This window comes from Sapajus apella, unplaced genomic scaffold (genome assembly GCF_009761245.1).
Source record: "Sapajus apella isolate SASKATOON/1434 unplaced genomic scaffold, GSC_monkey_1.0 scaffold4, whole genome shotgun sequence".
In the NCBI taxonomy this organism is placed as follows: Eukaryota; Metazoa; Chordata; class Mammalia; order Primates; family Cebidae; genus Sapajus; species Sapajus apella.
The window spans coordinates 52,426,428-52,439,340 of NW_022436944.1; the positions used below are offsets into that span (position 1 = coordinate 52,426,428).

Here is a 12,913-nt window from a genome sequence, read left to right on the forward strand (position 1 = left end):
TGACTACACCACAAACTTCTGGCCTCAAGCAGTTCTCTCACGTCAGCCTCCTGCATAACTAAGATTACACGCATGTGCCACCATTCCCAGCTAACATTTTTATTTTTTGTAGAGGCAGGATCTCACTGTGTTTCCCAGGCTAGTCTTGGACTCCTGGGCTCGAGCAATCTTCCCACCTTGGCCTCCCAAAGCGGTAGAATGACAGGTGTGAGCCACTGCACTTGGCTATGGCTCTAATTATTATTTCTGTAGAACAGTGCTGCTCTAAGGTTTTAAGACAAGTGTGTTTGAATGTTTGTATGTTATAACATGGTTTTTACACACGTGAATGTTGTTACTATGTCACAGTTTTTTTTTTTTTTTTTTTTTTTTTTTTTTTGTTAAAACAGCTAATACCCAAAGGAATCTTAGAACTTAGTTTCTTGGGCAGGATTGATATTTTGGCTGTATGCTTTGATTTAGATGTGAATGTTAGCTGCATATATTTGGGAGATAATAGGTTTTTTAAATAACAGTGGTTGCTTATAATAGAAGAATATATTTTTCTTCTGAGATTTTTTTTGGTATTTATTTGTTTAGAGATGGAGTCTCACTCTGTCACCCAGGCTGGAATGCAGTAGCGCAGTCTTGGTTCACTGCAATCTCTGCCTTCTGGGTTCAAGTAACTCTCCTGCTTCAGCCTCCCAAGTATCTGAGATTAGCACCATACCTGGCTAAATTTTGTATTTTTTGTGGAGATGGAGTTTCACCATTTTGGCCAGGCTGGTCTCCTACACCTGACGTCAAGTGATCCGCCCGCCTTGGCCTCCCAAAGTGCTGGGATTACAGGTGTGAGCTACCTCGCCCTGCCTGTTTTTTGTTTTTTGTTTTAAAAAAGCCTTTATTGACTGTCTACTGTCAACATATTTTTTTTTTTTTTTTAATACCTTTATTGGCTGGACACATGCCTATAATCCCAGCACTTTGGGAGGCCAAGGCAGGTGGATCACCTGAGGTCAGGAGTTTGAGACCAGCCTGACCAACATAGAGAAACCCTAAAAATACAAAATTAGCCCGGCATGGTGGCGCATACACATAATCCCAGCTACTCAGGAGGCTGAACCAGGAGAATTGCTTGAACCCGGGAGGCAGAGGTTGCGGTGAGCCGGGATCACGCCATTACACTCCAGCAGGAGAGACAAGAGCGAAATTCTGACTCAAAAAAAAAAAAAAAAAAACTTTATTGAGGCTGGGTGCAGTGGCTCACCCCTGTAACTCTAGCAGTTTGGGATGCCAAGGCAGTGGATAACTTGAGCTCAGGAATTTGAGACCAGCCTGGGCAGCATGCTAAAACCTTGCCTCTGTAAGAAACACAAAAAAAATCTAGCCTGATGTGGTGGTGCACACCACTAGTCTCAGATACTTGGGTGGCTGAGGCAGGACGATCACTTGAGCCCTGGAGGTTAAGGCTTCAGTGAGCTGAGATCACACCACTGCACTCCAGCCTAGGTGACAAAGTGAGACCCTGTCTCAAAAATAAAGGAAAAATAGCTTTATTGTGGCTGGGGGCAGTGGCTAACTGCTGTAATCACAGCACTTTGGAAGGCCAAGGCAGGTGGATTACTTGAGATCAGGAGTTTAAACCAGCTTCTGGCCAACATGGTGAAACCCTATCTCTATTAAAAATACAAAAATTGGCCAGCACTGAGCGTGGTGGCTCATGCCTATAATCCTAGCACTTTGGGAGGCCCCGGCAGGTGGATCACCTGAAGTCAGGAGTTCGAGACCAGCCTGGCCAACATGGGGAAACCCTGTCTCTACTAAAAATACAGAAATTAGCTGGGTGTGGTGGTGGCTGCCTGTAATCCCAACTACTTGGGAGGCTGAGGCAGGAGAATCACTTGAACCCAGGAGGCGGAGGTTGCAGGGAGCTAAGATTGCACCATTGCACTCCAGCCTGGGGGACAAGAGTCAAACTCTGTCTCAAAAAAACAAAAAATTGGTCGGGTGTGGTGGTACACACCTGTAGTCCCAGCTACTCGGGAGACTGAGGCAGCAGAATTGCTTCAACCTGGGAGGCGGAGGTTGCAGTAAGCCAAGAATGCACCACTGCACTCCAGCCTGGGCAACAGAGTGAGACTCTGTCTCAAAAAAAAAAAAAAAAGAAAGCTTTATTGAAACATAATTCACATAGCATACAGTTAATCCATTAGAAGTATATAATCTGTGGCTTTCAGTATTTTCATAGATATATGCAACCATCAGCAATCAATTTTAGAACTTTTTTTTTTGAGATGGAGTCTTGCTATGTTGCCAGGCTGGAGTGCAGTGGCACCATCTCAGCTCCCTGCAACCTCCGCCTCCCAGGTTCAAGCGATTCTCCTGCCGCAGCCTCCCGAGAAGCTAGGACTGCAGGCATCTGCCCACACACCCAGCTAATTTTTATATTTTTGGTTGAGACGGAGTTTCACCATGTTGGCCAGGTTGGTCTCAATCTCTTGACCTTGTGATCCACCTGCCTCAGCCTCCCAAAGTGCTGGGATTTCAGGCGTGAGCCACCGTGCCCAGCCCTAGAACATTTTTATTTACCCCAAAAAGAAACCCTGTACACTTAGCTATCCCCACCCCCTTCCGCATTCTATTCCTCATCCCAAGTAACCTGCCTTCTGTCTTCACAGATTTCCCTGTTTGGGACTTTTATATAAATGGAATGATACATATGTGGGCTTTTGTAAGTGGCTTCTATCACTTCACGTGTCTTCAGGGTTCATCCAAGTTGTAGCACGTATCAGTACTTTATTCCTTTTTATTCCTCTATCTAGACATACATTTTATTTACCCATTCATCCATTGATGAAACGTGGATTTTTTGTCTTTTTGCTGTTGTGAATAACGCTGCTGTAAACATTCATCTACAAGTTTTTGTGTGAACGTTTGTTTTTATTTCTCTTTGGTTTACCTGGGTGTGGAATTGCCTGGTCACATGATAGCTCTGTTTAATTGTTTGAGGAATTGCCAGACTGTTTTCTAAACTGGCTGCACCAGTCTATAATCCCACCAGCAGCATAAAGGATTCCAGTTTCTTCACATTCTCACCAAAACTTATTGTACCACATCTTTTTATACATTGTAATGAGTATCAAATGGTATCTCATTGTGGCTTTGATATGCATTTCACTGAAGACCATTGATGTTCAGCATCTTTTTCTGTGCTTATTATTCAATCTGTATGTTTTCTTTGGAAAGATGTTTATTCAGATCCTTTGCCCATTTTTTAATTGGGTTATTTGTCTTTATTATTGAGTTATAAGCGTTCTTTATATATGGGCTAGATACAAATAACGTATCAGATATATGACTTGTAGTTATTTTCTCTGATCTTCAAGATTGTCTTTTCACTTTTTGAAGGTGCCCTTTGAAGCATAAACAGTTTTCATTTTGATGAAGTTCAATTCTTATTTTTGTTGTTGTTGCTTGTGCCTTTCATGCCATGTCTGTTTGGTTTGGTTTTGTTTTGTTTGAGACCGAGTTTCACTCTTGTTGCCCAGGCTGGAGTGCAGTGGCACGTTCTCGGCTCACCACAACCTCTGCCTCCTGGATTCAAGCGATTCTCCTTCCTCAGCCTCCTGAGTAGCTGGGCTTACAAGCATGCACCATCAGGCCCGGCTAATTTTGTATTTTTAGTAGAAACAGGGTTTATCCCTGTTGGCCAGGCTGGGATTACAGGTGTGAGCCACCTCGCTCAGCCTTCATGCCATATCTAAAACTTCTTTACTAAATCCAAGATCATGAGGATTTACCATGTATTCTCCTAAGAATTTAAATTTTAACACTTACATTTAGGTCTTTGATCATTTTGAGTTAATTTTTATAGATGAGAGATAAGACTAATTTCATTTTTTTTTTTGGCATACTGGGATCTTATTAATAGTGGAGGAATATGAGTGATTGCTACACCAAAATTTTACATATCACCACTAAAGAACTTACTCCTGTAACCAAATATCTGTTCCCCCAAAACCTATGGAAATATTTAAAAAAAAAAAAAAAGAAACCAAAGAAATAGCTGGATGTGGTGGCTCATGCCTATAATTCCAGTACTTTGGGAGGCTGAAGTGGGAGGATTCCTTGAGTCCAGGAGGTCAAGAGCAACCTGGCCAACATAGTGAGACCTTGTCTCTACAAAAACTAAATAAAATTTAGGCCTGTAGTCCTAGCTACTTGGGAGACTGAAGTGGGAGGATCGCTTGAGCCCGGAAGGTAGAGGCTGCAGTGAGCTGAGATCACACCAGCCTGGACAACAGAGCAAGACACTGTCTCAAGTAAAGGGCTGGGCACGGTGGCTCATGCCTGTAATCCCAGCACTGTGGGAGCCCGAGGCTAAGACAGTAGAATTGCTTGAACCTGGGAGGCAGATGTTGCAGTGAGCTGAAATTGTGCCACTGCACTCCAGCCTGAGTGACAGAGTGAGACTCTGTCTCAAAAACAAACAAAAAAAAGAGTAAAGAAGTGATTCCATAGATTGTTGCATAGTGGCTTAGTAATTATCATGGGTATGAACTGAATCTTACATGTTGCATATTGTAGAACATCTTTATTACTCATTCTGAGATTGTGATATTAGCTGAACTTAATGGAGGCTGTTCAAGAGACTGGAAAAGAGTCTAACAGAACTGAAAAGGGTAGGAAATAATGTTGGGGCCAATATGGGAAATGGCTATACAGGAAATTAAAGCATACAAAATTTAAATGAAAAAAACTTTTTCCTTTTTTTTTGAGACAAGGTCTTGCTCTGTCGCCCAGGCTGGAGTGCAGTGACGCAGTCTTGGCTCACTGCAGCCTATACCTCCCAAGTTCAAGCAGTCCTCCCACCTCAGCCTCCGAGGTAGCTGGGACTACGGTACAGGTTTGTGTCACCATGCTCCACTAACTTTTAAATTTTTTTTTTTGGCCGGGTGAGGTGTCTCATGCCTGTAATCCCAGCACTGTGGTAGGCCGAGGCAGGTGGATCACAGAGTCAGAAGATTGAGACCATCCTGGCTAAGACAGTGAAACCCCACCTCTACTAAAAACACAAAAAATCAGCTGGCTGTGGTGGCATGCACCTGTAGTCCCAGCTACTCAGGAGGCTGAGACAGGGCAATTGCTTGAACCCAGGAGTTGGGGATTGGTTGCAGTGAGCCAAGCTAGTGCCACTATACTCCAGCCTGGGCAACAGAGTGAGACTCCATCTCAAAAAAAAAATTGTTTTTTATAGAGACAGAGTCTCACCATATTGTCCAGGCTGGTCTCAAACTGCTGGGCTCAAGCAGTTCTCCCACATAAGCCTCCCAAAGTGTTGAGATTATAAGCATAAACTACTGCACCTGGTCTGAAAATGGAATTTTTTTTTAATTGAATTGGTCATTTCTAAAATGGGAGGCCACAAACGGGATAAAAGGAAATGCTTAGAGCAAATTTAATTAAGCCAGTTAAGTTATTCCACAAGTGTAAATTATAAAGCTTAATTAGCTCTTTCAGACTCTAATGTGACACTCAGTGAATTATTTCTCTTTCAGTTAAAAGGGACCTTCTGTGGTCCAGTGTTTATAAAAGAAGATGAATCAGACAAATGGTTGATAACATAAATATTATAGACAGTTTTAGTGTACTTAAAGAATCATATTTCTTCTGTTGTTAGCCCAGTGGTGACATTGTAGCCCATAAGACATACCTAAAACAGGATTATGGCTAATAACCTTTTGAATCTTATATTGCTTTTCCTAGAGATCCAGCCCCAATTTGGTCTTAAGGCTGAATGTGGTCCTCCTGAACTTGTTAATCTAACGAACTCTACCATGGAAGGAGCCTGCTTCTGTAACATTCCCTTTACACTATCAGCAATTTGTGTCTCCCTTGGCATGATTCACACCTGCCTCCAGGAATCTCATTTAGATGAACTGGTGATCAGAGTGACCACAAACCAGGGTTAAAATAATTATTCAGTGGTCTGCCACTCTGCGGAAACCCCACAGGGTCACTGATGTGGATAAATCATTTAACCCCTGTGGGCCTTGCTCTTCCCTTTCTGTCAAATAAAGCAATTTGATTGGGTGATCTTAAAGTCCTGTCCATGTGTAAAATGCTAAGTCTCTGTGACTTTATTTTTTATTTGCTGCCCAGGATAAGACTGGGCTCTTTGGGATACTAGATTTGCTAAATATACAACTTTTTTTTAGCTTTTTTTGTGTCAGACTTCTGTTTGTGTTGGATTTGGACTATTTTAATAAGATTCTTTTTGCGACCGGGCACAGCGGCTCATGCCTATAATCCCAGCACTTTTGGAGGTGAAGGCAGGTAGATCATGAGTCCAGACTGACCAACATGGTGAAACCCCATCTCTACTAAAAATGCAAAAACTAGCTGGATGTGGTTGTGGACACTTGTAATCCCAGCTACTCAGGAGGCTGAGGCAGGAGAATTCACTTGAACCTGGGAGGCGGAGGCTGCAATGAGCTGAGATCGTGCCACTGCACTCCAGCCTGGGTGACAGAGCAAGACTCCGTCTCAAAAAAAAAAAAAGATTGTTTTTGCACAGAACTATTATTAGACAGGAAAATGTTTACAGAAGACAAAGTTAAAAACTAATTGAACATCTAAACTTCTGTTAAGAGTTGAAAGTTGCCCAGTGCAGTGGCTCATGCCTATAATCCCAGCACTTTGGGAGGCTGAGGTGGGTGGATCACAAGGTCAGGAATTCAAGACCATCCTGGCCAACATGGTGAAACCCTGTTTCTACTTAAAAATATAAAAAGTAGCTGGGCATGGTGGCTCGTGCCTGTAATCCCAGCTACTTGGGAGGCTGAGTCAGGAGAGCTGCTTGAACTGAGACTTGGGAGGCAGAGGTTGCAGTGAGCCAAGATTGTGCCACTGCATTCTAGCCTGCGCTAGAGAGCAAGACTCCGTCTCAAAAAAAAAGGTTGACAAGTTTAACATTTTTTGGATTATTCTAGACAAATTGGCATATTTTTTCTTTAGAAATTTTATTTATTTATTTATGTTTCGAGATAGAGTCTTGCTCTGTTGTCCAGGCTGGAGTGCAACGGCTCAGTCACTGCTCACTGCAACCTCTGCCTCCTGGGTTCAAGTGATTCTCCTGCCTTGGCCTCCTGAGTAGCTGCGACTACAGGCATGCGCCACCATGCCTGGCTAATTTTTGTATTTTTAGTAGAGATGGGGTTTCGCCATGTTGGCCAGGCTGGTCTTGAACTCCTGACTTCAGGTGATTTGCCCACCTTCACCTCCCACAGTGCTGGGATTACAGGCATAAGCCACCGCACCCAGCTCTTTTGAAATTTTAAATTCTTGGCTACTCTGGGCATACTGCCTGTGGGGTAGCCCTGCTCTGCAAGGACTGGTACAATGAAATATATAGATATTTAGATACATACTTTCCTATATTCATTTGTTGAAAGAAATTACATTATTGGCCAGGCGCCGTGGCTCACCACTGGAATCCCAGCACCTTGGCAGTCCGAGGCAGGAGGATCACCTGAGGTTAGGGGTTTGAGACCAGCCTGGCCAACATGGTGAAACCCCATCTCTACTAAAAATACAAAATTAGGTGGGTATGGTGGCTCATGCCTGTAGTCCCAGCTACTCGGGAGGCTGAGGCAGGAGAATCACTTGCACCTGGGAAGCGGAGATTGCAGTGAGCAGAGATCGCACCATTGCACTCCAGCCTGGGTGACGAGCAAAACTCTGTATCAAAAAAGAGAGAGAAATTACATTATTGGATTTTTTTAAGCCAGTTTTTCAAATAATGTTTGCTGTGAGGCTGCTTTGTAAATTTATTTTCCTTTGAAAAATGGTAACTGACTGGATTTACCCTTATTTTAGCCTCTTTTAATAAGGGTTAAACTATTTCAGATATTTGGTTTAGATTTCTTGAACTAACAGGATATATGGCTTGACAAATTTTAATGCCCAGTCTTACATAGCTTGTTGTAACTTGGTGCTTTAAGAAAATGTTTACCCCATTCTTTTCCTTTCCTTTCCTTTTTTGTTTCTTCCTTTTTTATCTTCTTTTCCAAGGGTTGGCATTCTGGGGACCTAGAGCTAGCTCCTCCAGCATATGAAGGGGAGAGTGGGGTTTTGTCCGATCCTCCACAGGGGGGAAAAGCTAGTGTCTCTTCCCTTGAGGTATAGTTCTTCCAGTCTGATGAACTGTCAGATCCACTGAGTGACTGGTAAAGCAGATTGGACAGTGACTCAAGGAAGTGGGGGTGGGGACAATATTTTAAGTAGTAACTATCAAAAGTAAAGTGATTCTCTGGGGGCTCAGTAGATAGAGCCATGTGTGCTTCTAGCGTTAGCAGTCTGCAGGAATTATGCAGAGTGCGGTGTTGTTTTCTAAGAGGAAAAGGAGGATGAATGTGAGAGTGATGAGAGGTGAGTTGGGTTGGATTATAAGGCACCAAGAGAAGGGAGCATAAATGTTGGTTTGAGTTCTGGGCAATGAAATTTGCTTAATCCTGATGGCTGTTAATCAGAATGTCAGCCCTAAAGTTTTATTTTCACAGTTGAGTGCTTTTAATTGAATGATTATTTCTTACAGGGTCTTTTACCCTCTTGTGATTCTGAAGTTGAGGAAAGCAGATTTTTATATTGTATGTAATTACAGTTTGGGCTTCCTGGGAAACAGAATCCTGCTGCAAATCTTACATGACTGATTTCTGGACCCAAAGTGGGCTTGACAGTGGGCTGGAGCAGTAATAGCCCACCTACTGTCTGGAGAGGCCAGGGCAGGCATTTCCCAGCAAGCCTGCCTGAAGTGGGGCTTGTCTAGACTCTGGGACCTAGATCATGAGGAAAAGTCCTCTGTTCGTGGAAGCCGGAAGAGAGTCGGCTTCATCAGCAAAATGACCTACCAACAGGAAAGGTGGGGGTCTGGAGAAGCAGATTTAAAATGTTGAAAACTGTGTTTCTTTAACAAATACCTATTAAGCACCCGCTGCATATGTGAGATATTGCTCTAGTCTGTGTTGGAAACCACAGATGTGTGCTTCTGCTTTTAAGGAGCTTATGCTTTACACTGACCTTTGGCAGAGGCACATATGAAAATGGATATTAAATTTTGTGACTGTCATTCACATAGGCCCTGAGCTAATGGTAATGGTCTTCTTGAGCTTCTGGAGACTGGACTTTTAATAGTCTTTTTTTTGTTCATAAGCAGTACATACCTGATATGTCATAGTTACTCAGTATACTTCTTGAATGAATGAACAAATGAATGTCATTGCTGTTTTAAAATTAAAAGTACAAGTAAGTCAAAAGGAGAAACTGAGTCGCCAGTCTTGCCACACAGACCTAACTACTGACATGCTTCCGCAGATGGGAGATAACTAACCTTCTGCCTCTGGTCCCTGAGTCTTCCTTCTTGGGGAGGGTTCCTTGCAGGGATTGTGGCCATGGGACAACCCTGCTGGTAAAGCCAGCTGTTGAAGAGCCAGAGATATTGATGGTAGGCTTGCCAGGAAAATTCCTTTGGAAGTGGCACTACTTGCTTACTCTCAAATTACTATCTTCTGTAACAAGGGCCAGTTTTAAAATTATATACTCAGTGACAAAATACAAACTTGTGTTTGGATTAAACTTTTTCTACCTGTTTAAAAAGACAAGTTAGAATACCTGTGTTGTGTATGCCTAAGACTTGGAAAAATTACAATGTACAAGAATCTTTTCTGTTGTGTTTTTTCTAAGCAATCTTGTGAGTTAATAAGCAGTGTGATTGGATGGGAAGAACAGCAGATTGGGGGTCTTCAGTGTCAAATGTTAATACTAACTAATCACACGCTAAGCTAAAGACTATGTTTAACTACTTTGGATCTCACTTTCTACCTCAAGTGAACAAGGAACCACAGTAGAGAGTCCTTCAGCCCTCGCATGGTAGTAGAAGGCATAAACCTCAATTTTCTTATGCTTTTCCAGGACCAATCTACTTTTCTGTGTTAAGAGTTGAGAGGCTGCCTTTCCTTCAGCAGATAGTTTTCTAAGATTCTAGGAACCAAAAGTGAACAAGTGAAGAGGAACCAGAATATTTTTGAATTTGCCCAGCTGTGCTTTTTATAGGAAGAGCCATTTATAGTCAGAGGATTTCAGAACATTACAACTCTGTGGTGATACATTGGTTACATTGTTCCTTAGACTAAAATTACAACTTGAATGCACTTAATGATACATATGTGTATTGTAATTTGTATACATAACTCAAAACCCTGTATCTGAGTCAGGTCATTTGTGGTTAGCCATTCAGATGTCATTTCTGTTTGACAAGGGTTTATTTTAAGATTGCTTTGTGGCACAGTTAACATTCAAGTGATCTATTAGTGTTAAGTCTTTAACTAGATTTGTTTTAAATGAGCTGTCTGTTAAGTAGAAAACCAAATACTATAGACACTTAGATTTCCAATCCAACTTAGTAAAATCAGTATAACTTAAATGTTGTCTTCACATGTTTGTTTAATCTGCTTTTCTTTCCATTGGTATTCATTTAGAAGAATAGTAACTGTGTGAATGAAATTTATTAGTTACTCTTGATACTGTTGTTTAGCAAGAAGTGTAGACTTAATCGGTTGAGAAAAGAACATTTAGGGTAAATGAATGCTTTAATATGTTCATTGTTTCTTAGAAAATCACAAATATCTGTAGAAAGAATAAGATCTGATTCTATAGCTTTATTCCTAGGTTATTAAAAGCAAAGTTCTATGGAAGTAAGTTCTCATAAGGCTATATATTACATATGTATATACAGGCTATATATTGTAATCCATTTGGTGTTTTTTAATTTATTTTTATTTATTTTTGTTTGTCTTGTTTTGGAGACTGAGTCTCGCACTGTCACCCAGGCTGGAGTACAGTGGCGCGATCTCGGCTCACTGCAACCTCCGCTTCCCAGTTTCAAGCGATTCTCCTGCCTCAGCTTCCCGAGTAGCTGGGATTACAGATGCCTGCCACCATGCCCGGCTAATTTTTTGTATTTTTGGTAAAGACGGGGTTTCACTATGTTGGCCAGGCCGGTCTCGAATGCCTGACCTCAGGTGATCCACCTACCATGGCCTCCCAAAGTACTGCAATTACAGGCATGAGCCACCGCACCCAGCCAGCCCACTTGGTTATTTTGTTGGGGACGTGGGTCAGTTGGATGAAAGCTAAAGATGTAAATAGCCAAACCATGATTTGTAATTATTTTATACATCAATCTCATTCTTACCATTAGTGCTGTGGCTTTCCTCTTTGCTGGTGTCCAGATTGTCACGGCTAAGGGGCATTTTTTCCTATTTAGTAGATACAACTATTGTTGATTTTTTTTTCTTTTTCCCCCTGTGGTATTTCAGGAGATCGTTGTTTTATAAAATGAGGTTTTCAGCTTCTTCCCTTTTGTGTTCTAGGTGCTCCATACTTGCTTGCAGTGCCTACGTGGCTCTGGCTTTGGGTGATAACCTAATGGCTTTGAATCATGCAGATAAACTTCTTCAGCAGCCCAAGCTGTCAGGGTCTCTTAAGTAAGTGTGACTTGCCCTGTGTGTCACTGGTTTGTTTTGAGGTTTATATTGCTTCTTTTTATTCCTCCAGTGGATTATATATTTGTAAGGAAAGCAACTGTTTAAAAGAACTGTTTTTAACCCATGTCTCAGCAGTGAAAATGTTTTCATTCATTGCACCTCAAAGGCTACCAGATGTGGCATTTGCTGTACTGAGTGTCAGGAGACAAAAACTTTGGACACTAGTGTCCACTGCTAGGCCTGACTGCAGCACTTTACTTCCCAAAATAAGTCCTCAGGGAGAAGACCTACAAAAAAAGGAATTTTGTCAATGTGATAAATCTACTTTGAGGAATGCAATTTAAATAGGCAAATAAGGCTGGGCACAGTAGCTCATGCCTGTAATCCCAACACTGAGAGGCTGAGGCAGGAGGATCACTTGAGCCAGAAGGATCACTTGAGCCAGAAGGATCACTTGAGCCAGGAGTTTGAGGCTGCAGTGAACCCTGATCACACCAGTGCACTCCAGCCTGAGTGACAGAGCATTACCCCAGCTCTAAAAATGATATTAACAAATAAATAAGCAAGGCGTGGTGGCTCACGCCTGTAATCCCAGCACTTTGGGAGGCTCAGGCAGGTGGATCATGAGGTCAGGCGTTCCAGACCAGCCTAGCCAACATAATGAAACCCCATCTCTACTAAAAATACAAAAATTAGCTGGACATAGTGACACGCTACCTGTAGTCCTAGCTACTCTGGAGGCTGAGGCAGGGGAATTGTTTGAACCCAGGAGGCGGAGGTTGCAGTGAGCAGAGGTTGCGCCACTGCACTCCAGGCTGAGTGACACAGCAAGACTCTGTCTCAGAAAAATAAATAAATAGAGCTGGGCAGGGTGGCTCACACCTATAATCCTAGCACTTTGGAGGCTGAGGCAGGTGGATCACCTAACAGGAGTTTGAGACCAGCCTGGCCAACATAGTGAAACCCTGTCTCTACTAAAAATAGAAAAAATTAGCTGAGTGTGGTGGCAGGTGCCTATCCCTGCTACTAGGGAGGCTGAGGCAGGAGAATCGCTTGAACCCAGGAGGCAAAGATTGCAGTGAGCCAATATCGTGCCATTGCACTCCAGCCTGGGCAGTGAGCGAAACTCCATCTCAAAAAAATAAATAAATAAAAATTTAAATTTAAAAATAAATAAAATACAGCTTGAATTTTTGTATGATACTGATCCTGGAGATTTTATGAAAAGCCATGAGTATTCTGCATAACAACAGAATAGTTCTTTCATTCATTATATAGGTATATACTTATACATGCCAAAATATAACTACTTACTCTTTTGCTTTTTAGTAATCCTCAAACATACCTAGTGTTTTGTTTTGTTTTTTAAAGTAATAAAGCCCGGGCGTGGT

General features: G+C 42.1%; 1 protein-coding gene across 6 annotated transcripts in view; it reads left to right on the top strand.

Annotated features, from left to right (window-relative positions):
- CNOT10 (CCR4-NOT transcription complex subunit 10) overlaps positions 1–12,913 on the top strand; it is a 95,074-nt gene that overhangs the window by 66,905 nt on the left and 15,256 nt on the right. For all 6 annotated transcript variants that reach the window (XR_004265536.1, XM_032268714.1, XM_032268722.1 and 3 more), the window contains one exon: positions 11,409–11,522. Coding sequence is in view for 5 of the 6 variants with exons in the window: in XM_032268714.1 (XP_032124605.1) it covers positions 11,409–11,522 (114 nt within the window). In the remaining variant the exon portion in view is untranslated. The remainder of the gene's footprint in view (positions 1–11,408; positions 11,523–12,913) is intronic.